This window comes from Arvicola amphibius, chromosome 5 (genome assembly GCF_903992535.2).
Source record: "Arvicola amphibius chromosome 5, mArvAmp1.2, whole genome shotgun sequence".
In the NCBI taxonomy this organism is placed as follows: domain Eukaryota; kingdom Metazoa; phylum Chordata; class Mammalia; order Rodentia; family Cricetidae; genus Arvicola; species Arvicola amphibius.
Window position 1 is genome coordinate 20,378,615 of NC_052051.1, and position 24,812 is coordinate 20,403,426.

The window sequence follows — 24,812 nt, forward strand, 5'->3', positions numbered from 1 at the left end:
TTGAGAAGATAGGAGCCAAGATCCTGGTTTGCCTAGTCTTATTCCGTGTTCAGGAATGTGCTATGGAGGACATTGGGAGGGTTGTCTCTCCAACCCCACAGGGCACAGGGGATTGTCAGACTACAGTGTTGGCTTTTATACTTTGAATATTTCTGTCGTTTATTGAGCCCTGTGTCAGGGATATAAACCACACACACTAGGTAGAAACAGCATTTTTTATTTTACAAATAAGAAAAACCAAGGCTCAATGAGATCCTGTTCAGCCAGGGTCACACTATTAATAAGGGATAAAGTTGGATTTGTGGCTAGTTTATTCTTCCCAATATACTATGCTGCTACTGGTGCTTCTTAGAGCTGGCAGTATTTGTGCAGGGAGAGGGCAGGAGCAGTAGGAAGCACTCAGCCACTGAGAGCTGGGACAGCAGATAGAACCTTTCTTTTCTATCTTTGGTTGGGGTTGGCTCTGGGAATTGAACTCAGGGCCTATATATGCTAAGGCATTGTACCACCGAGCTATGTCCTCAGCCCTCTAGAATTTTCTAATGATGGTAATCCTCTGTCTCTTTTGCCCAGTGCAATAGCCAGTAGCCATGCATGACTAAAACTACTGGGGAGTTGAATTTTTTTGTTTAGTTTTTCAAGACAGGGTTTTTCTGTGTAACAGTCCTGGGCATCCTGGAACTCACTTGGTAGACCAGGCTGGCCTCAAATTCACTGAAATCTGTCTACCTCTGCCTCCCAAGATTATAGGTGTGAACCATTATGTTCAGCAGGGAATTGAAATTTTAATTTTGTTTCGTATTTTAGCCACATAGACCGTACTGGACAGCAGTAATCTAGAAGCTTAGAAACATTTATTTTTATGTGTTTGAGTGTTTTGCTGGAGTTACATTTGGTTTGAGCCACCATATGGGTACTGGGAATTGGAACTGGGCCTGCTGGAAGAACAAGCAGTGTTCTTAACTGCTGTACCATCTCTCCAGCCCCTTGTTCTTTTTAACCTTTTTTTTTTTAAAGAAAAAAAGATTTATTTATGTGTATGACTGTTGTACCTGCATGTATGTCTGTGCACCACATGCATGTAGTGTCCCTGGAGGCCAGAAAAGGGAGTCATATGCCCTGGAACTGGAATTACAGGTATCTGTGAGCTGCCATGTGGGTGCTAGAAATTGAACCCAGTTCCCCTAAAAGAGCAGCCAGTATTCTTAACCACTGAGCCATTTCTCCAGCCCCTCCTTTTAATTGTACAGTTGACTTAATTGTCTCGTTTATATTTTGATCCTGCTGGGTGCTTTCTAGGGATGTTAATCACCATTAGCATGGCATGATTTTCTACCATGAACAAAAGCCAGGCTTGGTAGGATTATACCTGTAATCCCAGCTGCCAAGAAACTCAAGCAGAAGGATCATGAGTTCAAGGCCAGTCTGATGTACATAGCAAGACCATGTCTAATAAATAAATAAATCCCTCAAGTGAACAGTTAATCATTGAATGAAAAACAGTGAGCTCTATCCTGGTGCTTTTATCCAAAGAGCATATCTCCAGTGCTGCCCATAGCCTCTGAGGCAGAGGAAAAGGTCCTTGGCCTCATTCTGTCAGGTGAAAAGGCCAAGATCCTGTGAGAAACTTTCTCAGGAGAGGTGACTGGGACAGGGACCATGCTCTTCTCTGGGGCGACACTTCATTGTTCACTCATGGCCATTCACATACAGAGCAGATGCTCTTTCTTTTCTCATAAAGAATGCTGCTGTACGTCAGATGCTACATCAAGTAGTGAGGGTACAGCAGTGAACAAGATCACACATGCTGCTTTCCTGCTACTGAGAGACTTGATAAACAAGTAAGAAAGCTTAAGCAAGCTCAGAGCTGCTGATAAGCACTTTGAAGGACACGAAAACCTCCTGCTAGGGAGGAGCAGGGATGGGCTACTCGAGGTTGCTCTGTCAGGGAAGACCTCTCTGGGAAATTCAGCTAAGGCTGATACTGGAAGGAGGAGGATGCTGCGAGGTATACAGGGCTGTGGTGCTCTTATGGCTGCATCACATCCCACTGAATCACAGCACTGATTTTAACCAGACCTTTCTTGCTTGACATTAAAAAAAAGAATGTTTCTCTATCTTTTGCCTTCAATATTATCAGTAGCATAAATTCCTAAAAGAAATGCGTGTTCAAAGAGTTTTACACTTAAATTTTTGATTGAGAGTATCAAATTGCTCTCCTAAGAGGTTGTACCAATTTAAGCTCCATCAGCAATGTAAAAGTGCCAATTTTGCCACACCCTCACCCGTACTGTCTTATTACTGAGCCTTTGATCTTTGCTAATCCAATAGGAGAAAAATTGCACCTTATTATAGTTGTAATTTGCATTAAGAGTGAGGTTGAGCTTCTTTTCATACGTTTAAAACCCATTTGTGAGCAAAGACATTTTCCAGTCTGACACTAGCTTTGAATGTAAAAATAATCTGCAGTATGTGAACTCCCTGCAGTTATAATGCTGGGGCTAGGCTTTACCCATTTGGGGTCCAGCTCCTGAGAATGCACCCAGAGCCTAATATATACCTGGGAATGGGGCGCTGAAGAAACAGCATGCTTAGCTGCACATGGAGCACACGCCTTTGCTCCTAGCACTCGGGAGGCAGAGGCAGGCAGATCTCTGCCTTGTCTCAAAATTCAATTTAATTTAGAAGGGATGCTTAACTCCACATGTAGGAGCCTCCAGATACCAGCCAGGAAACTGTCGTCTCAGTCATTTGCCCCCTGATACTTCCAGGTGCCTGAACAGGTCTCCTTCCCTCTGCTTTCTGGCTCTGGGCAGTTGCTCCTTATTGAAAATGAGACTAGCAGGTGCTAAAAGTGACAGTCTTTCTCCTGCTATTGGTAGAAGGGAGGGAGGGCACCGGCCAAGAGGCTGTGGGATTGGGGATGTTATTGCTTTATTCTTTAATTCTTTTGGAATTAAAGACTTTGAAGGGTCTCAATACCCAGGAATGACTGAAATTAGGAACTGCTGTAGTTAAGTAAGGAATTTAGACACTGGTGGACACCCCACACTCACCCTGACTTCCTGATTTCCCCTTTGTGATTGCTGCAGAGGCCTAAGGCCCCGCAGGGCACAGTTGAAAACCACTGGAGTGGTTTAAGGTTTGTTCTGTGGTGACGGGTCAGAGGCACTGGAGCATTTTCTGTAAGACTGCCCATTCTCCCAGTACTGCAGAGCCCATCGGATGAGGAGCGCATCCTGTCCTCAGAGTTGCGTCACTTGTGTTAGTCCTCACACACACTGCATGTGTTTGAGTTCCAACCCTGTGCAGTGGCATGTTAGAGTCAAGAGTTCCGTGGTGAAGATTCACATACCAAACTACACGAAAAATAAATACAGTTGCAATATCTAAAGGGAAAGAGCTTTGTGCTCTGTAAGGGACAGCTTTCCTGGGAAGGTTCTGGTTGTTCTGAAATGTGCAGTGATTTGGAATTAGACAGGTGTAAAGTAGGAGAAAAGTATTCTGGACATTCAAGAGCAGCAGCATGTATAAGAGTTCTGAGGCAGGAGAGTACCTTGTGTACTGGAGCCACTGGAAGTCGGCAGGTTAGGAGGCAGCCGACTGACGTGGTAGAAGGTGGGGTTGCAGTGCTGGTGCCTGTCACTAATCACGAGTCATGATAACATTTTCTTGCAGCCCACTGGTTCCCAGATGCAGGTTCTGCTGGACAGCTCCAGCCGTGCAGTTTAGAAGAGGAGGGAAGACAAATGCCAGCAGCTCGCCAGGCTAGTGCCACAGCAGAAGACATCGAGCAGTTTGTGCTGAGCTACCTCAAAGAGAAGGACATAGCAGAGGGGAACGTTTCTGACCTTGAAACTGAGGAAGGTAATTGCTGTTTGGTTTCATTAGCTCTTTTTTGAACCAATCATTGTGAAAGCAATAAAATGTCATTCCAGAAAGTGGAAGAAAAGTTGACGTGTGTGTGTGTGTGTGTGTGTGTGTGTGTGTGTGTGTGTGTGTGTGTGTGTTTATGTGTGAGTAAACTTTTCCTATTTTATTTTTAAAAAAAAACTATTTACATGGTTGCAGCCATAGTTTTGTTTGTGCTGATGAGGATTGTACTGGGACTCACTACCACTGGACTGTACCTAGTGCCTCTGGCTCCAACGTCTAAATGTCCCACATTCTTCATGTTTAGTCATAAAGGACACTCCCAAGTTTTCAGAGTCATTGTTGGGGTGGCAGCTACCAAATGTCCATCCCCCGTGTGAAGTTAAGGTTACCTGCAGCCTTGCTGCGATACAGTGTGCCAAGGGATAATTCTCTGTGTGTGATCTTTTCTTCGTACTTGCATATCTGTAGCACAAGAAATAAAAACCTAGGGACAGATATTGGGTTTCAGATTGAGGGTCAAAAAATACAACATCCAGCCACTGGCTCTTACCTTTACCTCAGTCCGAAATGACAATCCTGCCTCCAAGAATCTCAGAATGAGACTGTGTCTGAGAGCTGTCTCCTCCTGTCTTACGTTCCTCTCTAGTTCTGGGATTAAAGGCGTCACCTGGTTTCTGTGACAAACTAGTGTGGCTACTGGGATTAAAGGTGTGCGTCACCACTGCCTGGTCTGTAAGGCTGACTAGGGCAGCTGTTTACTCTCTGATCTTTGGGCAAGCTTTACTTATGAAAATACAGATGAAAGATCACTACACATATCTCTAGAAATTCTCACAAGTAGGTTTTCTACATCCAAGATAAGAGCATCAGCTGGTGCTGACCAGATTGCCTTCCAGTCTTATCAGTCTGCACCTTCCCAACAGTGGTGATTGCCTGCTTCACTTGGGCCCGTGGTAGCAAGTTAATAATGGCCCATTATTTTACTTTGCATGTCTTTGATTAATGCCCAAGTTGGATGTGTTTCTTTATGCTTCTTCCTATCATTTTTTTCTTTCTTAGGCCCATTGTCTATTCATGGACTTCACCTATTCCTTTATTGGTAGGGCACGATTTTTCTTACATTTATATGATAGAGGAAAAAGAGAATTCAAGCCAGTAGCAGCTCTGGCCTCTTGTTTTATTCACAAACTCAATCTGGAGCTTTAGGTCATGGAAGGATTAATAAATTATTAGAATCGCCTCTGCAAATATAAAATGCCAAGTCATAATGAGCTTGGTGGTCCCAGAACTATCCTAAATCGAACTGAGTCCCAAATTAGTTTGTTAGGTTGAAGTGAGCAGATTTCTTTTTTCTTTTTCATTTTTCCCATCTGTGCTCTTATTCTGGTGAGCTGGAGCCAACACATCCAGGATAACAGGAAAGTATAGCTCACTGCCATGAATGCAACAGATTCCTTGTGAGCAGTGGCAAGCAGTGCAGGTCCAAACTCTTTCCCACAGCCAGCGCTCTGGTTATAACCTTCAGGCTTTTTCTTCTGTTTCTCTGCTGAGCCAGCCCAAACCTTCCTGTGAATCACACTCCACCCAGTCCTACATCTCTGAAGAGGGATGTGAGTTGACCTTTCATGATCAAGGCTGCCACTCTGGTCCAAGATCCAAACCCAACAATAAATCTGCTCTTCTGTGATTAAAGTCTTCTGGTTCTGGTGAGGTTTGCTGTGTAAGCATAAGGATTCAAGTTTGATCCTCAGAAGTTACATAAGAAGCCTGACATGGTGCATGGGCTTGTAATCCCAGTACTCAGGCTGTGAAAATAGGCAGGTCCTCAAGCTCTCTGGCCAGCTAGCCTAGCCTACTCAGTGAGCTCCAGACCAGTTTCTACCAGGTTTGGAAAAACAAGGTGGGTAACTTGAACAAAACACAAGTTTGACTTCCAGCCTTTCCAAGCACACACACATGCACGCACCCACCCATCCACATGGATATACGCAAACACAAAGATCTGCTTCTGTTGGATAGCTTCTAGGATCAGATGGCATGAATTGAACCTTCCTCCAAAATCAGAAGCTCGCATTCCCGAAAAGCACTCCACCACAGGCAGATTCAAACAACAGATCCTCTGAGGAGAAGCAGTCTAGCCCTGTTACTCTTGCAATTAGCATTTTTATGGGTATTTGACTTCCTTGACTTTGTGAGATTGTTCAGCCTAATACAGGTTTGGCATGAATGTTCTGTTTGCCATGGAGAGGCAACTTATACAGCCAAGGTCCCTTTCTCTGAGAAAGCCAAACATTCCACAGATACATCTCCTTTCATCCTCTCGGAATCTGGCAGAGACTAGTATGCCCTCTATTATAAGGTTCAGGTTTTTTAGCAGAGGAATCTAAACCCAGAAAAAGTTAAGGGGAGCAGTGCTCAGCTCAGTGGAAATGCTCACTCACAGCTGGTAATAGGACAGTGGAACAGGGTAGGCCTGTAGACAGGGAGGTCCTGCAGGACAGGGATGAGGCCTGGGGTTCAGGCAGCTGGCAAGTCTTTTTGTTCAGTTCCATCATCTTCTTAAGCAGTACTAGGCAGGGAGAGCTGAGGAGAGCTATGCCATCCTCTTTACTCACTCTCCTAGCGGCAGATGATTTGCCTTATCCCTTTGATGCAGGCGAGGTGATGTACGGTGAAGGAGGTATTAACAGGTTGTGGAGTCTCCCTAGTCCAAGCCCTACATCTGAGCATTGCACCAGGCTGCCCTAGAACTTCAAATCTCAAACGAAAATAAATAAGGTTTTGGTGTTGATCATCTAAACATCTTACAAGCTAATAGAGATGATCAGCTTTGGCTCTCTGTGGTCAAGGGATGAATCAGAAAGGAAAGGAGACAACAGAGAAAAGGCCACTGAGGGCACTACCCAACCTAGGGCTCCAAATTAGAATTGTGCCCCAAAAAAGTTTTAAGTCATCTATCATTCCATGACCTACCCCTCCCAATACATTGTTATTCTTCCTCTCATGCAAAAGCATATTATAGAGCCTGTGCTGTATCTGCAAATGTGGGGTGACAGGGTAGGAAGGGAAGTGGGGTACCACTCACTGTGTAACCTTGGCTGACCTCAGACTCTGATATCCATGTGCTTCTGTCTCACAAGCGCTAGGGTTAAAGGCACGCACCACCACTCCTAGTGAACTTCTTGACTTTTCAGTTTGACATAAATTCCTTATGATGCATCTTTACACATTTTCCTCTAAGTTCTTGTCTCACTTCGGGTTCTATTGCTGTGAAGAGATGCCTTGACCATGGCAGATATTATTTTTTAAAAATTTAGTTGGGTTTGGCTTACAGTTCAGAGGTCAGTCTATTATCATGGTGAGAAGCATGGCGGCATGCAGGCAGACACAGTGCTGGAAGATGAGCTGAGAGTTAGTTCTACATCTGGATTGACAGGCGGCAGAAAGAGAATCACATTGGGCTTAACCTAAGCATCTGAACCCTCAAAGCCTGCCACTAGTGACACACTTCTTCTAATAAAACTATACCTACTCCAACAAAGCCACACCCACTAATAGTGCCACTCCCTATGAGCCCTATGGGGTCATTTTCTTTCAAACCACCACAGTCCTATTTTGGAGTCTAAAGCTAGCTGTCAAGCTGGATTTTTCTAAAGCATTGTCACTAATTCTGTTCTTTCAGAGGAACAATCATCTCCCCCCAAATTGGATGAGAATGACACCCTTCCAGATGTGGAGCCACCACTGCCAGTACACATCCAGATAGCCAAGGATGTGATGGAGCGCTGCATCCACTTATCATCAGATAAAAATCTGAAAATCCGCCTGAAGGTCGGTGTGCGGCCCTTTTCTTCATTCATAGAGCAGCAGGTCTGAGATGTGTTGTGGTCAGTGGTAATGGGATAGACAAGCAAATTTTCTCATCTCCTGGCCCATGTGTGATGTCCATGAGAAAGAAGCATCAAGAGGGGTCTTTCTGTGGGACAGCAGTTTTAACATCTTTCTGTGTCAGCCCAGATACCAGAGGGAGCTGAGTCCCCTACCTTGAAAACCACAGAGCCTGACAGGTTCACTGAGTCTCCAAGGCAAGGAATACTATGTGCTTTGAATGAATGGTGACCATTTCTGTGCTGACATAATGCAGGATGCAGCTTTTAATATTTTAAGGCAGTTGTTCTTCTGAGCCCTTATCTTTGTTTTTGTTTCTATTTTCATCATAGAAAAAACTAACACTTTCTGTAATTTGACTTCCTCTTATGTCAGCTGCTCCCAAACAAGCCCTGATCCCAAGGACTGAGCCACATGAGTGACTCTGTCAAAGGACCATTGGGAGGGAGAAATCTCATAATCACTCCAAAAAGTTCTTAAGCCAAAGAAAAGCATCACTTCTCCACACCTCGAGGAGGGAGAGCAATTGCTTTAGTTTCTGTATCAGTAGCCTTATTAAAAGATGGAAGCCCTGATCTGCAGGTTACCTCAGTGTCAGGGTCTGTTACGGAGTTTTTTCAGTCTTCCTGAGACATCTGCCCATTACACATTCGACAAGCATTGGGTGCAGGAGAACGTGTGATATGCAAAGCTTCAGTTTGAGTGCCTAGAAACTATCTGGCAACCCTCTAAATACGCTTCATCTTTCTGGCACCTATGTACACACTGCAGTAATTAAGAGCATCAGTTGGTGCCTGCCATGGTTGCGCACACCTTTAATCCCAGCACTTGGGAGGCAGAGGCAGGCAGATCCACTTGAGCTCCAGGACAGCCTAGTCTACAACGTGAGCTCCAGGACAGCCAGGGCTGCACAGTGAAACCTTGTCTTGGATAAAAAAAGAGTGTCAGTTGGGCTAGCAAGATGGCTCAGCAGGCAAAACTGCTTGCTACACATTAGAACTAACTCCTAGAACTTCTACATTAATTCTGTGACACACATACTCTGGTACACAGATGTACACACAGACACATCATACAAATAATAAATCTTTTAGAAGCCTGTCAGCGTAAGATCCACATAGTTGAGTTAAGATGATGCCTCTGTCCTTTACTAGCCATGTGACCTTGAATTTTGAACCTTTGCATCATCATGAGGAAAGTGATGCTCACACGATAGCTCATATAAAAATACGAGAGCCTGATGTATGGTATATACACTCATTCATTCCCTCCCTCATTCAGCCCTCATGCAGGACATACAGAAGACAGTGGCACAAAGAAAAAAGAGCCCTTTCCCCTGGATCTTTCTATTTATTGTGGGGAAAGGGCAATACACATAAATATCCAACATATATCCAAGTTTGGGAGGTTCTAGCAAGATAATGAACAGGCACCATGATAGAGAAGGGTAATCCATCCATGAAGCAGAGCTTGCTTTCTGATTCCAACTAGCCAGCTAAGTGGGCCTCTGAGGTGACAGCATTTCCAAAGGTTAAAGAACTGGCTATGCAAAGGGACAAAGCAAAGAGAACTTTCTAGGTATAGGGGGGAAATAGGCATTTTTGAATCCATGAGATAAAGTGGTGCAGCTTGTCCAGACAGTGACAGCAAAACCATGGGCACTGCACTCTTGCTCTTTTCTGTCCTGCTAAGCTTTCTCTTCCTCCAGAGATGTGGCCTCCTCTTTTCTATGCCCTTGGTGTGGGGTCAGCTGGTTGTAGAAAGCTGGTAAGACTCCATTGGCCAGCTTCACTCTGCCTTTCTGACTCAAGAGCACATACCCTGTGCACTCTTTGTGGGTACCCATTCTTGCAAAGCCTGTGTTGGCTGCTGTACTGACCACTACCTACAACTGACGCCAGCTGTCAGTGTTCAGTAGTAGACTAAAAGATCAGTGTACTATTTGGGCTAGCCCAAACCTTTCGGGTAAGATTGGATAGCTCTCAGTTTTCTGCCTGATTCTCCTGATAGCAACAAGACTTGACCCCACCATCTTCTCAGCCTCCTCCTCCTCCCTGCTTCCTGTTTCTTTCAGTGGCACTGCTGCTCATTTCCTCCACCTGACTATGAGTATCTCCGTTGAAGTCACACAGTGCTGCTGAAGTCAAACAGGGTTCAAATCCTTTCTAGAACATGTTCAAATCCTTTTGTGGTTCTGCTGACATCATGTGATCACGTCTTTGCTATGAGCTCCTAAGGGCCTCATCACTTCTTCCCAGTCCCCTTTAAGGGCCTTCTTTACTCAGCAACTAGAATGACCTTCAGAAAACATGGATGTGTCCTGTCATTTCCCTGCTAAAACACTTGGAAATGCCCCAGTATACTTAGCACAGAATAAAAGATTCTTAACATGACCTTTTACGGTCCAGCTCCATTCACTCTCATTTCTCTGCTCTCTTTTCTTAAGCAGAGCAAGCTCTGGGGCTTTTTTAGTTTTGAGTTGTTGTTGATGTTTTGGTTTGTTTTGTTTTTGTTTGCTTGACTTTTGTTTTGTTTTGTTTTTGATACTAGGAATGCAACCCAAGCTCTGCAGCACTCTGCAAATCCACCCCAGCCGCAGGGTCTTCTTTGTTGTAGCCCAGCCGTAGGGACCCTCCCTGTGCACTGAACTAGTGCCTGCTCATCATTTGCGTCTCCTTTTAGAAGCCATTCCTGAGAGACACCTTGCTTTAGAGATGTCATTTCTTTGTATTACATACTTTACGGTCTTTCTTGACACAGTAGCTAATCTTTTCTCTATTGAATGGTGTCTAAGGTCTTTGCCAGCTGACTCTAAACTCCATGAAGGCAAGGAAATATACATATTTTTTTCTTGTGTATTTGTATGGCTCTAATACCTGGCCTGGACTGAAGTCAACAGGAATAGCCAAATCTCCGGGAAATTGGGTTTATGTTGTTTCAGAACCGAAAGGTGTATCAAGTTTCTGTTACTATTTTAATGCATTTCTCGGGCTCACTTTGTTGAACAGGGACTTGGTCCCAGGCATCTGGTTTTAAGTCCCTACTGCCTGTTGAAGCCCTGTCTTTCCTTTTTTTTTTTTTTTTTTTTTTTTTTTTTTTTTTTGGTTTTTCGAGACAGGGTTTCTCTGCAGCTTTTTTAGAGCCTGTCGTGGAACTAGCTCTTGTAGACCAGGCTGGCCTCGAACTCACAGAGATCCACCTGCCTCTGCCTCCCGAGTGCTGGGATTAAAGGCGTGCGCCACCACTGCCCGGCTGAAGCCCTGTCTTTTCTTTCAGGTCTTGGATGTGCTGGGTTTGTGTGTGGTGGTTCTACAGTTCCATAAGAACCAGCTCCTACCCCTGGCTCATCGGGCCTGGCCTTCACTCGTGCACAGACTCACAAGTGATGACCCCCTGGCAGTCCTCAGAGCCTTCAAGGTACTGACCCAGTCTTCTGCTTACTTCTCTTTATTTGACCTCTGGACACGGACCTTAAAGAAAGTAAAGAAAAATAAGAAAAGCACAGAAAAGATTAAATGACACTTTCTTTAGTATTTAAAACCGAGTGATCTCATAAAATTAAAGGCCACCTGTATTCACTGAGCATCTCTTGTGTGCCAAGCAGAAGGCTTGGCATTGTCCACATGGAAGTTCATGTTATAGTAGCCTGCACTGCACTTATGACTTCCATTTTTGGCCAAGAAAGAAGCAAATTCAGCGATAACATACCTTGGAATTCTACAGCTAGTAAGGGGTAGAACCCAGGTCAGGCTCATTCTCAGTAAATCATTTGAAAAACCTGATGACAGCCCACTTCTGCCTAGCCCAAGCCCACAGTCACCCATTTTCAGGAGTAATTTAGGTACAATTTTGTCAAGGATGAAATAGAACTCTGGTGAAGGCCTTTGATAAGCTACAGCCCTGTAGAGATATCATTCTCCCTGGTTAGTTTGGCTTATATTAGTGCATGAATTTTCACTTATTTATTTATATCCTTCCTTGTTCTAAAAAGCACTTAATGGCGTCCTACAGAGATACGTTTGCCATGCAAGACAGCATAAATTAGAAGTGGATGAGCAAGATGAAGCAGAGGGAGGAGATGTGGAGGGGCAGCAGATGGGAGCTGGAAATGCATTCAGTATGCCTGGCAGAGATAGTCTGGTTTTCTGTAAGATTCTCTAATAGATACTAAGCCAGAATACCAGCTTATTTGAGGGACATAATTATTAATGTTAATACCAAAGTGAAATTCATGAAATGGTGTGTGTGTGTGTGTTAAGAGGGAAGGAGAAGAGAGAGAAGGTATGTGTAGAGAGGAAGGGGAAGGCAGAGAGAAGACAGTATTATTAAATCTTACTCAGATGTACTGTTTCCCTTTATGAAAATTAATAGGTTATTTGAAATGACAGCCAGCCAGTGTAGAAAAATGAAAACATACTAAGACGTGTGTGCTGCAAGCAAGACTGCTTTTTCCACATGCAGACACATTAATAGTGCTTTACCTGAAGTCATGTGATACACTAAGGGCCCTTGAGATGAGAACCTTACTCTGTAGACTGGACAGACACTGTGAGCCCATTATGCCTTACTTACTGATTCTTAAAGAAATTCTTATCCTCCTGTTCACTCAGTCTTGTGCAGTGGGGCAAAACATTTCAATATGTTCTGCTACAGAAAGTTTAAACGACACATGCAAAGAGACTGCCTGTTGTGAAAGATAGAAAAAGGGTGATGTACATGAGAGATTATGCAGTCAAACAGACGGAACGCAGAGATGGCTTCAGCCACAGGGACCAGCCTTGGCTTAGCCAGGGACCATAGCCTGGTCACCATCTTCCTGATGCCTGCACATGGCAGCTGCTGAGCCTCAGAGTTTATGTTTGCTCAGCTAGTGAGAGTTAAAAGCCCAAGTCTTCTCACGGGATGTTAGGAAGATTCCAGAGATGATCTATGTGAACTGCTTTAAGTGCTTTCTCTCTCTTATCAAAAAAGGAAAGGAAATCAAGGTATTAATCATATTATTCCTCCACCTCAAGCTTTCTCTGAATTACTCTCCATGTAATCTGTATTTATGGATAGAAGAATCTATGCCTTGGAAGCAGAGACCTCCGAATTCATAACTGTCAGAATCACAAACCATGGGCAAGGAATTAACAGAAATAATTCCATTTTTTTTCCTAAGCAGAGTCCTAGATAGAATTGAATTAGCAAACGTGTCCCAGCCCTCTTGCTGATTTAGCAGTGTGCAGTCACCAGACTGGGGGCTGTTTCTGCAGGTTTTACAGACACTTGGAAGTAGATGTGGCGATTTTCTCCGGAGCCGGTTCTGCAAAGATGTCCTGCCAAAATTGGCCAGCTCCTTAATCACCCAGGCCCCCATCAGTGCCCGGGCTGGACCAGTTTATTCTCACACATTGGCCTTCAAGCTACAACTAGCTGTCTTGCAGGGCCTGGGTCCCCTCTGTGAGAGTCTGGACTTAGGTAGGTACTACATGGGTCTCCTGGCCATAGAGCCCGCACATTTCTTGATGCCCCTGCTTTGTGTCCTCTGCCTAGTGGCGCTTGCGTCCCTCACCTCCCTTCTTATACACCTCCTTCAGTCTACCCTGGCCCCCCATCTCTCCTTCTACCTTAAGGTATTCCTGGCTTGCTGGGCAGAGTAAATAGCTCAGGGAACTTTGCATGGCTAATCGTAGGTCCCAAGACAGTGTTGGATATTGCTTGTACCCAGTGCAGTCTGAGAGCCTGAGGCTTGTTTTGTTTTTCTGCCCTGCAGGTGAGGGTGACCTGAATAAAGTGGCTGATGCCTGCTTGATTTACCTCAGCACCAAACAGCCCGTGAAATTACAAGAGGCTGCCAGGAGGTACGTCTGCTTCATCACCCGCATCTCTTTACGTTTGTTCTAAATTATAGATGATTTGCTAATGGCAGGCAGAGTTGAGGCAATCTCTGCTCTCTTTTCTCTCTCCTTGCCAGGTTAAGATGATTTCTTTAACTGTGCCAACTCCAAGGATGGTATTTTGACTAGATGCTTTCTCTTTGCACGTGACCTTTCCCGGTGCTGCAGTGTCAGCAACAATTCCAGAGGGGCACAAAGCAGAAAGGTCGGGTGCTGGAGAGAACCCAAGCCCTCCTGGCTGTAGGGTTTCTGCCTCTACTCTGTTTCTGTGATCAGTAGTCCAGTACTTTTCTATGCCTCTGCTCACTCCTCATAGCAAAGCCAAAGGAAAGCACCAGGTGTGCCATGACTAACTACAGCAAGTCATAGGTGGAAGAAGATTCTGTGCAGAACTGGGTGCAGTGCAGGCAGATGTGTGCCTGTTTCTCATGTTCATACCACTCAGCTGCTTCTGGCAGTAAGCTGACCTAAAGAGCAACTTGATAGACCTTTTGATTCCAAAATTACATGAGCCTCATTTCCCAGGGTTTTGGCCATGCCTGTTAGAAAATAGCTGTGCCTCTAACACAAGCTATTTTGGTTTCACAAGGACTAAGTGTTTTTTCTCATAAGCCAAAACTGAGCACAGCAGCATCCTTAACTTGAGGCCTGGAGTGCACCCTGGCCTCCTTTCCTCAGCACTCCTGTCTGCTGGGAATAGCCTGTGCTCTGCAGCTGCCTGCCCCTGGACACCTGCTGCCAGTGCTGCCTGGCCTGCCAACTTAATGTGTGCATAACTTCTTCTCCCCAGGTATCTAGAGTTAGCCCTCCTCATCCTTGCTGGGGTGGGAGTCAGGTGACTCCTCATTCCCCTATGAGCTGGGAAGGCTGCTCTGACTGTGGAATGAGGAAAGCAGCATGCTCCCTTATAAACCTTGCATTCCGTACAAGTGAGAGGAATAGCTTTGGAATTGATTTATTGTCTTTGCAATTCTTTGCTCTTGATTCCCTTGGTAGCTTTTTTTCCTTCTGTCCCTGTCCCGTCAAATCTCTTAGACCCAAAATCAGTCATGGTTTTTGGAGCATAGGGGTGCATCCCAAGGAGCTTCTTAGCCTCAGGCGTTCCTGTTCCTCAAGAACCAGCACCAAGTGAAAGGGATCCTCCCCGGGCCCTGCTGTAGCTCGCTGTGCAACCCAAGGACATGAGGACTTTTATCTTGGAGTAAATTCTTCTGAGTTATAGAAATCTGACTTTCAACGTCCCACCCCAGTCTGCTTTTCCTGCATTCACTGCATCCCATCCTTCAGGTTCAGAGCCATCAAGCCAACATTCACAATGCGTTTATCTTTTCATGTCTAATTCTCTTCTGCCACTGAAAGTAATTAAACCCAGAATTGGACCTTGCTGAATCTTAAGTTGGTGTTCAAGGTGGCTGGAGGAGGAGAATGCAGCCGGATCACTTACTGTGGCTCCCTTTGTTTGCTCCAGTGCCTTCCCTTCCACCAGGGGCTGAGTCAGATGACCATGTCTGCTTTGTGGGAGGGAGAAGATGTACAAAGCTGATTGCTTGCTTCACCCATACCTCATCTGCAAACTTATTTTGAAGGGGTTGGGGGTTAAGAGTCAGTATTGTCCGATTTAGCATCTTAATTCTGAAATTAATGAGCTCTCTAAACAGGAGGAGTCACCCAAGACAATAGGCAGGCCTGGTGTCCTGAGCCATCATGTGGAGGGCCCTGGTGAGGCTGATTGCACTGAAGCAGTCAAGGTAGTCTGAAGAGAGAGTAGGGGTCCCAGGGGCCCCTTTGTCCTTAGTCCTCTTTCCTTAACCCATTCCTCCCTTACGAAGAGAATGCCTGCCTGCCCACTTGGAAAACTGCTCCTCTTCCATTCCAAGTACCAATATAGTCAGACCACCGTAAGCCCTGACCTGAGCCACCACAGAAGCCTCTTTACCAGCTGTACCTCCACTTCTGACACCAGTATCACCACCACATGGCTGTCTCATGGGAGACGGGAATGCTCTCGTGTTTAGAGAGCTTGTAGCAGGTTGTACAAAAGACAAACCTCAGCACAAGCTCTAGAAGTAATGGGGGAAGTCAGAAGGGCCGCAGATGGCCTGACTCCCCTCAGAACAGGTGAGCTCCTCACCCTGCTCCTCTGTCTGCTCTGAGCCCCTTGCCTCCTACAAGACGGTAAACTACATTCCCAGAGAATAGGTGCTTCTGTGGGCCTCGGAGTTGTCGTGATGTGGCAAAGCTGGCAACTGGTGCACATTCCTTTTATCCACATCATGGCTAAGTTCTCCTTCCTCCTGTTTGTTTTTCCTGGCTCCAAAGAATGTCCCAGCCTCTGTTTGCTTTTTTAATTTGTTTTATTAAATATAGCCTTCATGGTAGGCTTTACATCCAGGTTGTAAACTCTGGAAATGGAAATTGATCAGGGGATGGTTGATATAACCAAGGCTGTAAATGCTAAGAGTGGAGATGCCATCCCAGTTTAATGCTTTTATCTGGCAAATATGCCTTGTAAGGAGGGGGCATAAATCTTACAACTTGAGGGAGGGGTGGGACAGGAGATAACCTTGCTGCTTATTACCACAAGGTGTCACTGTTAACTGGTTATGGGGGGGGACGCTTCTTCAAATCCCATGTATTTAAGCAACATTAATGACTGACAAATAAGTAAATCATATTCTGGGTATGGGAAGAGTAGCCATCAAACCAAGGGCTATAAAGAAGGCAGCATCAGTAGGAGTAAGCCTTGGATCAGCTGTGCCCCACCTAAGCCAGAGGCAAAGGCAAGCTTAACTGTTGAAATTCCTAAGTGGTCTAGAAGCCTTCAGTATATCTCCCAGCATGCGGTTCTGTGCCCTTCTGACCACTGGGCTTTGCCATTTCAAACCCGGGAAGAATTCCAGAGGAGAACAACTCCCCTACTCTTAGGGTCCCATCCCAATTTTAGTTTTTCCTTGAATATGTACACGCAGTGGGTCGATCTCCTGCTAGCCTCTGAGGCTCCCTGTCCTACAACGAGGTCTTACATCATATGCACCTCCACTCTGGGCCAAAAACAAATAAAAACTAGACAGTATCTACCGTTAAAGCATGAAGTCTCATCCCCAATAAGGTTTGTGATAAAACTAAGCTCCAAGGCTACTTGATCTCTATCAACTCCTGCCCCCTGCCAACCCCAGAACCTGGCTAGGGATACAGGTAGCCACCAGCTAGTGGACCTTCTGCCATGCAGGTCCTGATGCTGTTATCGCTTAGATAGACCTGGGTCAGAGTGGGGGTATTGAAGGCACACAGTACTCACTCATCTTCCTTCACCTGGCATTGTGTGAGAGCAAGTAACACCAGTTGGACAAACCTAGGTTTAGGTCCTATATCCTATGCTATGTGGCCGCATGGGATCTATTACTTTTCAGTTCCTCCCTCTATGAGTGGATGGTGGCGATGCCTTCCTCACAGGGTCTTTGTACAGATGAGTGTTGTTTTGTTTTGTTTTGTTTTAATGTGGTCAGAAAGTCAACTCTAAAGATTATGTGGTGAACTCCTATGTGCCAAGTACTGGTCTGGATACTGAAAATAGAAGACGGGTGGCCTCTGCCCTTGTGGTGCATGTGTTTCAAAGTGTGGTTCTGTATGTATGTGTACATGTAGGAAGTGCATGTGTGTATACACTAACCAAATGATGTGTTGTTATGTGCGTATACACCTGGGTGCAGCCTTCCTTCTAAATCTACTTGTTATTAAAATCTGAATAGGGCTTTCTCCTCAAAAGGTTTTTTTTTTTTTTTTTCATGTTAATTGGGCCCATATCCATTTGTGGGGGAAGTCAGGAGCAGGTTTGAAGGTTCCTTTATTGACTGACTTCCCAGCTCTCTTTCTAGCTGTAGGATCCCAGCCCATCAAAGAACCAGCTGGTGCCTTCAAACCCTGAACAACACAGACTAGCACAGGCTCCTTCATTTCATCCCCACCAGAGCCCAACTCCTCTTTACGCCACCCACAGGCTTGTCTGTTTGAACAGCTCAGGAGCTACTGAGGTGATCCACTAGTTCAGCTAGCTCAAAATGAATAGCTCATCCCCTGAATGGGGTGGGCAGCTCACTTGAGGCCTGGATTCAAAGCTGTTTCCCCCTGGGTTGCACCTGCATGGAAATGAGGGCACTCCTCATATTTTTCCTTTTGACATTTGATTAATAGTTGACAAATCCAGATCCAAGTAGTTAGCTTTCCTATTATCCATCTTTTGACAGGCACTGCTGCTTTTCTTTTCAAGGCCCATTGTTCTAAAAATACACTCAGATCTGAAACCGTTCACTGTGCACATAGAGGCATGATTTCATGGCGTTAGAGATAAGAGACATCTGCCATGCAGGTTACAAACCAAGCAGGTTACTAGGTTTCTGATATGAAGGCAGAGATCTCTGCACTTCTTAAACCATGTGTTGCCAGTATTTTCCCGAGGCTGTATGTGTAATGGGATTGCTAACCTGCTGGAGTTTGCACCCAGAGTGTGTATCAGGGAGTGGGGGGTAAGCTTGCCTGTACATGTGCATGCAGAGGCCAAGTGCCAAGATCCAAGGCATGCGCCATCATACCCCACCAGAAATACACCCATCTCATTGCACCCATCAGCTGGAGCTGCTGGCCTAGTGACAAAGCATGGGTCACAGAAAAATAATTTGAGTAGGATAGGGCAAGACACTTAGATTGTCACAAAAGTGTCATCTTTCTTGCAGGGACAGGTAACACTTTGTGCGACCTTTGAGTATATTAGCCAGAGCTGAGACAAGAGGCTTTGAAGCCATGGCAAGCAACTCTGCCATGAGACCTTAACCTGGGGGCCTGAGGTAGAAAAGCTAGCCAGATGAAAGGAACTGCATTTAAAACCCACCCAGTAGGACTTAAACCCTGCTAGGTTCTGGCTTCCTTTTGAATTGTCTCTAACAGATTGGGCCTCTCCGTGTCGTGTCCTTTTAAATATGCATGAAGCAGTGGAAGCATTCTACTACATTTGTGATACTCTGTCTTGTGATATTTTAGGGGCATGATTAGCATCATACACTGCAACTGGTGTTTATGGTTTTAAATCCTGTCCTCTCTGCATTTAAATATTTTTAATGGGAGTCTGTGTTGGAGGTCGATCGATGGGTGAATGGTTTTGAACAGGTAAATATAGCTAGGTCTAACAAGTAGTGTATCAGCAAAGGTAATTGGTAGCATGTATTTGGAGAGTAAATTGTTGCTTCCAGTCATAATCCCCCATTCCCAACATTTAGAGACAAAAAACAGCCTCGGTGCATAGGAAGATAGCTAAATTGAATAGCAAGAAAGGACAAGCTTGAAATACTGGTTAACCAATGAACCGAGACCCATTAGAGTAAATTACTGAGTATGGAAACATAGCCCCACTGCTTGCAGCCTGGGACAAGTCAACACCCTGGACATCCATTTATTTAAAAGGCAGCACACAGCCTCATTTGCAGTATTGGCATGCGCAGAGTAATGGAGGAAGAGATGACCAGAGAACGGGGTGTGGAGGCTGTTCTGCTGGAGAGGGGACCAGGCCCGCTTCCCAGTAAGTGATGTGCTTTCGGCCACATTTGCTCAGACCCCTGTGGAAAGAGGTGTGTCATGCTCCTAAGAAGATAGCCCAGAACCACTTCCTTAGATGCTCCAAATACACCAACAGACACAAAGCCACGAGTTCTTTACCTCTAGCATTTGCTCTGACAGCTCCTGGGAGCATTTTATAAATCCAGAAAGAGACAAGGAACATCAGATCCCTCAAGCAAGTAATTGACAGAAAAAGAATAGCCTGTCACCCAGAGAGCTGGGAGCCTTGCACTTCAGCTACGGTTTATTTAGCCATTCTGGACCCTGATTGGCTTACAGTGTTCTAGAGCCGCCCTTGAGCGGATGCTGTCTAGACAGAGCTTGCAAAGACATACTCTGCTGCTACAACACAGGGTTCTCTTTTTGGTTTTGCCACTGGGGTTGGGGGGGGGGGAGTGTGGCAGTGGTAGATAATCTGGTGCTCATGCTACAGAGTTGTGGGGGCCCGTGGAAGCCAGACAGCACCTCAAAATTCTCTATCTGCCATACTACACTATGATGCCTGTCTTTCCCAGCGGATGAGATGGGTCCTGAAACCATAGCTTTCATCAGCCTCCTTTGTAACATCTCAGAAACCTAGCATAGTGTCTGTAAATGTCTGAACCACAAAAATAAGGCTCTGGTTCTGCTAGCTAGATCCATTAGCACACTTCTAGCCTCCCCAGGCCACCACACCCCAGCTGGCTCTTTGGAGTAGCCCAGCACTGATCCTGAAGGAATGCTCTCCTTCTGTTGGTCTGGCCTCTGGAGTTTATTAGGTACTTACTGATACCCGTCAACTATAGATAGGGCTGAAGTGCAGGGAAATGGCTGCCTGCATGAAGTGAAATTCAATAAAACCGCATTTTAAGTGAAAAATCAGTATAAACACCAGGCTTCTTTGCCATGGAAACAGAGGTTGCTTAGAAACTGCCTAACGGCGAGTTCTAAATTTTTTAAAGTCAAGTTATCATTTAAGCTACACGGCCCTACAGGTTATTGAGAGATAATCACCTGCCTCGGGACATGTGGAGGCAAGAGGCACAGCTGAGTGCCTCCCGTGCTCTGGGGACCAGGTAATCTCTTGATAACTATGCTCCCCGGAGCCACCAATTTGGGCCTGGGGGAAGGAGAAAGGAGTTTTTGTTGAGGAGTTAAATAGTATACATTCTCTTTGGGTTTGAAAAAAGATGAACTGGCCATTTGGCATGTTCAACAACCATCCCTGCCATGTCTGGAGATAGATTGAGGATGTGTTCCAAGCAGTTGCCCTGGTCACTCAAAGAGAGGCCTTGCCTTTGTCTTCTGACTTGATTATGCAGAGAGGCTGGGCAAGAAGTGGCCCCAAGCAAAGTGCTCCAGAGTTGAGAATCAAAGCCAGACCTCTGGAGCCCTCAGACCCAACCTGCCAGGCCTCAGGCTCAGCTCCTGGTGGCAAAGCCAACAGCACCAAGGTTAAGAATTTTGTCAGTGTTTAGGGTTCAGCAGACCGCATGCCTCCTGCCCAGCAGGAGTGCAGCTGCTCCTGCCAGCCACCTGCCTTCATGGCATGGGTTCACTCCCCCTCCTCATGCTTGCAGGTGGTGAAATACACTGCACTCCGCTGTCCCTGAAACAACAGACAGAATTAGAACCCTGTGGCTGAGGTGGCTGAGAATTGGGCCCCACCAAAGCACTGTGGAGTTGGGTGAGACAAAAGACAGCTGTTTTGCCCTTTTCAGACTGAGCATTATCCATAGCAGGTGATACTGCTGGAGTCGGTAGTAGTGATCATTCCTAGGGCTCTTGCTCTCCACCCCATCCCTGTCTCTCTCCCCTTCTCTCCCTCCACCTTCTCTCTCTCTTCCTGTTCCCTATCTCTCTACCTCCTCCCTCTTTCTCATCTCTCTGATTCTCTCTGTGTGTCTCTCTGAAACAGTGCTTTTGTTAGACACTCAGAGTGCTCCCCTGCCTCACCCCTTCTGTCTCCTCCCCTCAGAACACGCCCATGGGGGAGGCTAGACTGCCTGTGATCATCCTTGGGAGAAAGTGGAAGCAGGCAGGATGCTTTGCTTCCAGGGGCTGAGGCAGGAGGAAGAACTTGCTTGTTTGAGTGTCTACCCTTTTAGGAGCAAAACACGGACATCTAAAATGATTTCTAAGAGTTTGGTCCTGCTTAATAAAAGCAGGTGAAGGCTGCACTTGCTTTCTTTGCTTCCCTATTAGTGTTTTATTTGGAGATCTCAGAGCGTGATTACAGCATCCCATTCAGCCCGCTAAAGGGGTCTCAGGAATGAGCGCCGTTATGCTCTGGGCTTGTAAGCAGAGCGGAACTGTGGCTGAGCTGGGCCTCGGCACCTTCTGCTGACTGTTGCCCAGATAAAAATATTCCTTGAAGGAAGAGCAGCTGCAGCTTGAGAAATTATTCCAGTTCTTGAAGTAGAAAAAAAAGTCAAATGAAATCATTTGCATTCTAACAGTCTTTGGCACCAAGGGAAACTGTCAACAGTGTCACGTGTAAACAGAAATGTGCTTCCCGGGTTGGTTTTTTTTTGGGGGGGGGGTATCATTTCCCTCACCACTCTAATTATCAAAGATATTTTTGTTTTTAAACAAAAATTGTCTCCCACACAGGCCCCATCTCTTTTCTGCAGTGAAGTGGAAACAATGAATTAGAATAGTATAATCACTTCTTCAGCACCACTGTGTAGGTTATCCACAAGATTATTCTCAGCTAACACACATGTATGCATGCATGCTCACACAGTCACAGGTGCACACACATGTACACTCACATGCACATAAACACAGTCTCCCTCCCCCCAGGATATGTCTATCACACACAAGGAAGAAAGCAAAACTGGTGCCACAGGATAAAGCCCAACTTCCCCAGGGGCACAGATTTTTCCGATTAATGAAATTAAAAACCAGAAATTAATTTTTATTTAGCAATCATTTTATTCCCATTTGACTCTCAAAAGTATGCTAAAAGTCCCTAGAAATAATTGGCAAGAATGAGGTTATGTTCCTGTCTGTATAGTTGTTCCTCGGTACACAGGAGGAACTGGCTCCAGGCCCCGTAAGTACTTGGTCCCTTTGTGAAATGTCAGCATGCCTCTACAACCTGGGCACATGATGATCACCTTGCACGGTGTAAACACTGAATGCTGGTTACACTGGGTGGTCAGGGACTGATGACAAGGAAAAGTCTTGTCTATGCTCATTACTAGTGGAATTTGGCTTTTAAGTATTTTAGTCCATCACTAGTTGAGTCTGTGGTGGAGTCCAGTAACACTGAGGCTGATGGTATTTTTAGCTGGTAAATTGAGGTCACCTGGAGATGGGCAAGAACAACCTATAATGGTACATATGTGTGAAAAACTGGAACAACCTTGAAGAAAAGAAGTTTAGGGGCTTTCCCAAATCCCCAGACATAGCTGGTATTGTGGGGCTAGGCCTGTCATTCCTTCAGACTCCAGCTTTACACCGAAGAGCTTCTTTGTGTCGATACTGCTCCCCTTGGACTAATTACTGTTTTATTCCACGTCAATGGACCAGAAGCTATTCGCCTATATTTCTGTTAGGCTCTGGAGCCATCCTGATGGCCCTGTCTTAGGATATAAAATGGGTTCCCTCTACTGTTTGAAGTGACTTGATATTGTGATCTGTTCCTTCTCAGAGTTCAGTGAACAACCTCTGGAATGAGCAGTAGCCGTCCTTCCTTCTTCCTCCCACCCACCTCCCCTGCTCATGCAATCCTCTCTCCACAGCGTCTTCCTCCACCTGATGAAAGTAGATCCTGACTCCACTTGGCTTCTCCTGCAAGATCTGTACTGCCCTGTGCAGCAGTTCACAGCCCCCCACCCCAGCCTCCACCCCGTGCAGCTGCGGGGGGCCACCGAACAACAGAACCCCTATGCCACCAATGTGCTCCACCTGCTCCAGCAGCTACAGTAACCCTGCTGGACCCTGCCAGCCAGAAGTTGAACTGAGCCACCCCTAATGGAGGCAGTTGCAGCAGCACAGAGGTGGTAAAAGCCAATCGATGTATAAATTGATCGCTCATACAACTGCTCAGAAATTGGATTGAAGGAAAGTAGCTGACTATTGTTTATATTTCACTCTTCGTGTTTTCAGATGGCATTGTCTGAAGGCTCTAAGAGTTAAGAGTTAGCCTGCTATCTGCACAGCCCCTCTGCCCCACGGGTCCTACACACGCGCACGCACGCAGGCACACACACACACACAGCTGTGCTCCAGGCCCAAGTTTGATTCTCAGCACTTACTGGTAGCTCAAAACCATGCAGAACTCCAGTTCCAAGGGTTCCAACACCCTTTTCTGACCTCCATGGGCACCAAACTTGTACATGGTACACAGACACACACATGAGCAAAACACTCATACTCATAAGATAAATCTTTTTTAAAAATTCTTAGTGAGATTGATTTATTAACTTTTGGAGGGGAGAGCTTTCTCCTCACTCTTCTTTATGGGGTGTGAGGTACAGGGCATGCATGTCAGTCGTGCCACGTCAGAGGACAGCTTGCAGGAGTCACTTCTTCCACTGAGTGGTTTCCAGGGGCTGAACTCAGGCCAACAAGCTTGGCAGATGGACCTTTACCTGTCGAGCCGTCCTCGTAGCTTCCCCACCCCACTTTATTTTTAAGACGCAGTGTTACTCTGTAGCCTTGGCTCTTCTGGAACTCCCTAGGTAGCTCAGGCTGGCCTTGAACTCATGACAGTTCTCCTTTCTCGAGTTCTTGCATACGGGGAATTACAGACATGAGCCATCACTTCTAACTTAATTTCATTTTCTTAATTTTCTGTTTAGTGTGTGTGTTTTGCCCACATGTACATATGTATATATGTATGTACGCCATGTGTGCGCTGGGTGCTGGAGGATGTCAGAAGAAAGTGTTGAATTCCTTGGAACTAAAGTTATGGACGGTGGCTGGTTTGAGCCACCATGTGGGTAGGGAACACCAGCTTCTGTCTCGGGAATAGTAGCCAAACGCTCTTAACTCCTGAGCCATCCTCCAGCCCTGCTGGCCGATTTCTTACCTTTCACTGTTGGCACTGCATACTAGTCCCTGTGAGGGCTGAGGTGTGTGTGGCTAAACAGTGACCTGTGCCCACGGCCTTGGGTGGTGCACCACACACAGACCCACCCACTTGTGAAGCTCCCGCAGATCCTAGGTGTCTTGCACAAGCTTTTCTAAAGAGACCAGTGGTGATCCAGTAATGTCAGATGTTCAGTGTTTCCCCATCACATTTGAATCAGAATTAAAGTAAGTTACGTACATTGGGGGTACTGATGCGTCCTCTAATACTCCTAATTTGCAGCTTTCCCCTGCACCTCTCTTTTTCTGGAAGGGTTGCTGTAAGGACACAGGCTTTCTACTCCATGGCCTATTCCTGATGAATGGATTTACTAATTACATCCGTGCAGGGTCAGCTCAGGCTCCTCTGGAATTTCTGTGAACTGGGAAATAGCAAGAGTTCTGGGTCAGGTATGGCTTGTTTTGTTTTTTGTTTTTGTTTCTCCTTCCAGTTTCCTGGCTTCATGCCATCCCTTGTAGGTACTTCAGTCAGGACCTGCCTAC

General features: G+C 45.7%; 1 protein-coding gene across 2 annotated transcripts in view; it reads left to right on the forward strand.

The window, feature by feature from the left end:
- The window catches only part of Tti1 (TELO2 interacting protein 1), a 47,078-nt gene extending 22,567 nt beyond the window's left edge, over positions 1-24,511 (forward strand). For both annotated transcript variants that reach the window (XM_038331164.1, XM_038331163.1), the window contains exons 3-8: positions 3,679-3,867; positions 7,559-7,707; positions 11,041-11,181; positions 13,020-13,224; positions 13,520-13,607; positions 22,979-24,511. In XM_038331164.1, the coding sequence (XP_038187092.1) occupies positions 3,679-3,867; positions 7,559-7,707; positions 11,041-11,181; positions 13,020-13,224; positions 13,520-13,607; positions 22,979-23,165 (959 nt within the window). In that variant the 3' untranslated portion in view covers positions 23,166-24,511. The remainder of the gene's footprint in view (positions 1-3,678; positions 3,868-7,558; positions 7,708-11,040; positions 11,182-13,019; positions 13,225-13,519; positions 13,608-22,978) is intronic.
- The last annotated feature ends 301 nt before the right edge of the window (positions 24,512-24,812 follow it).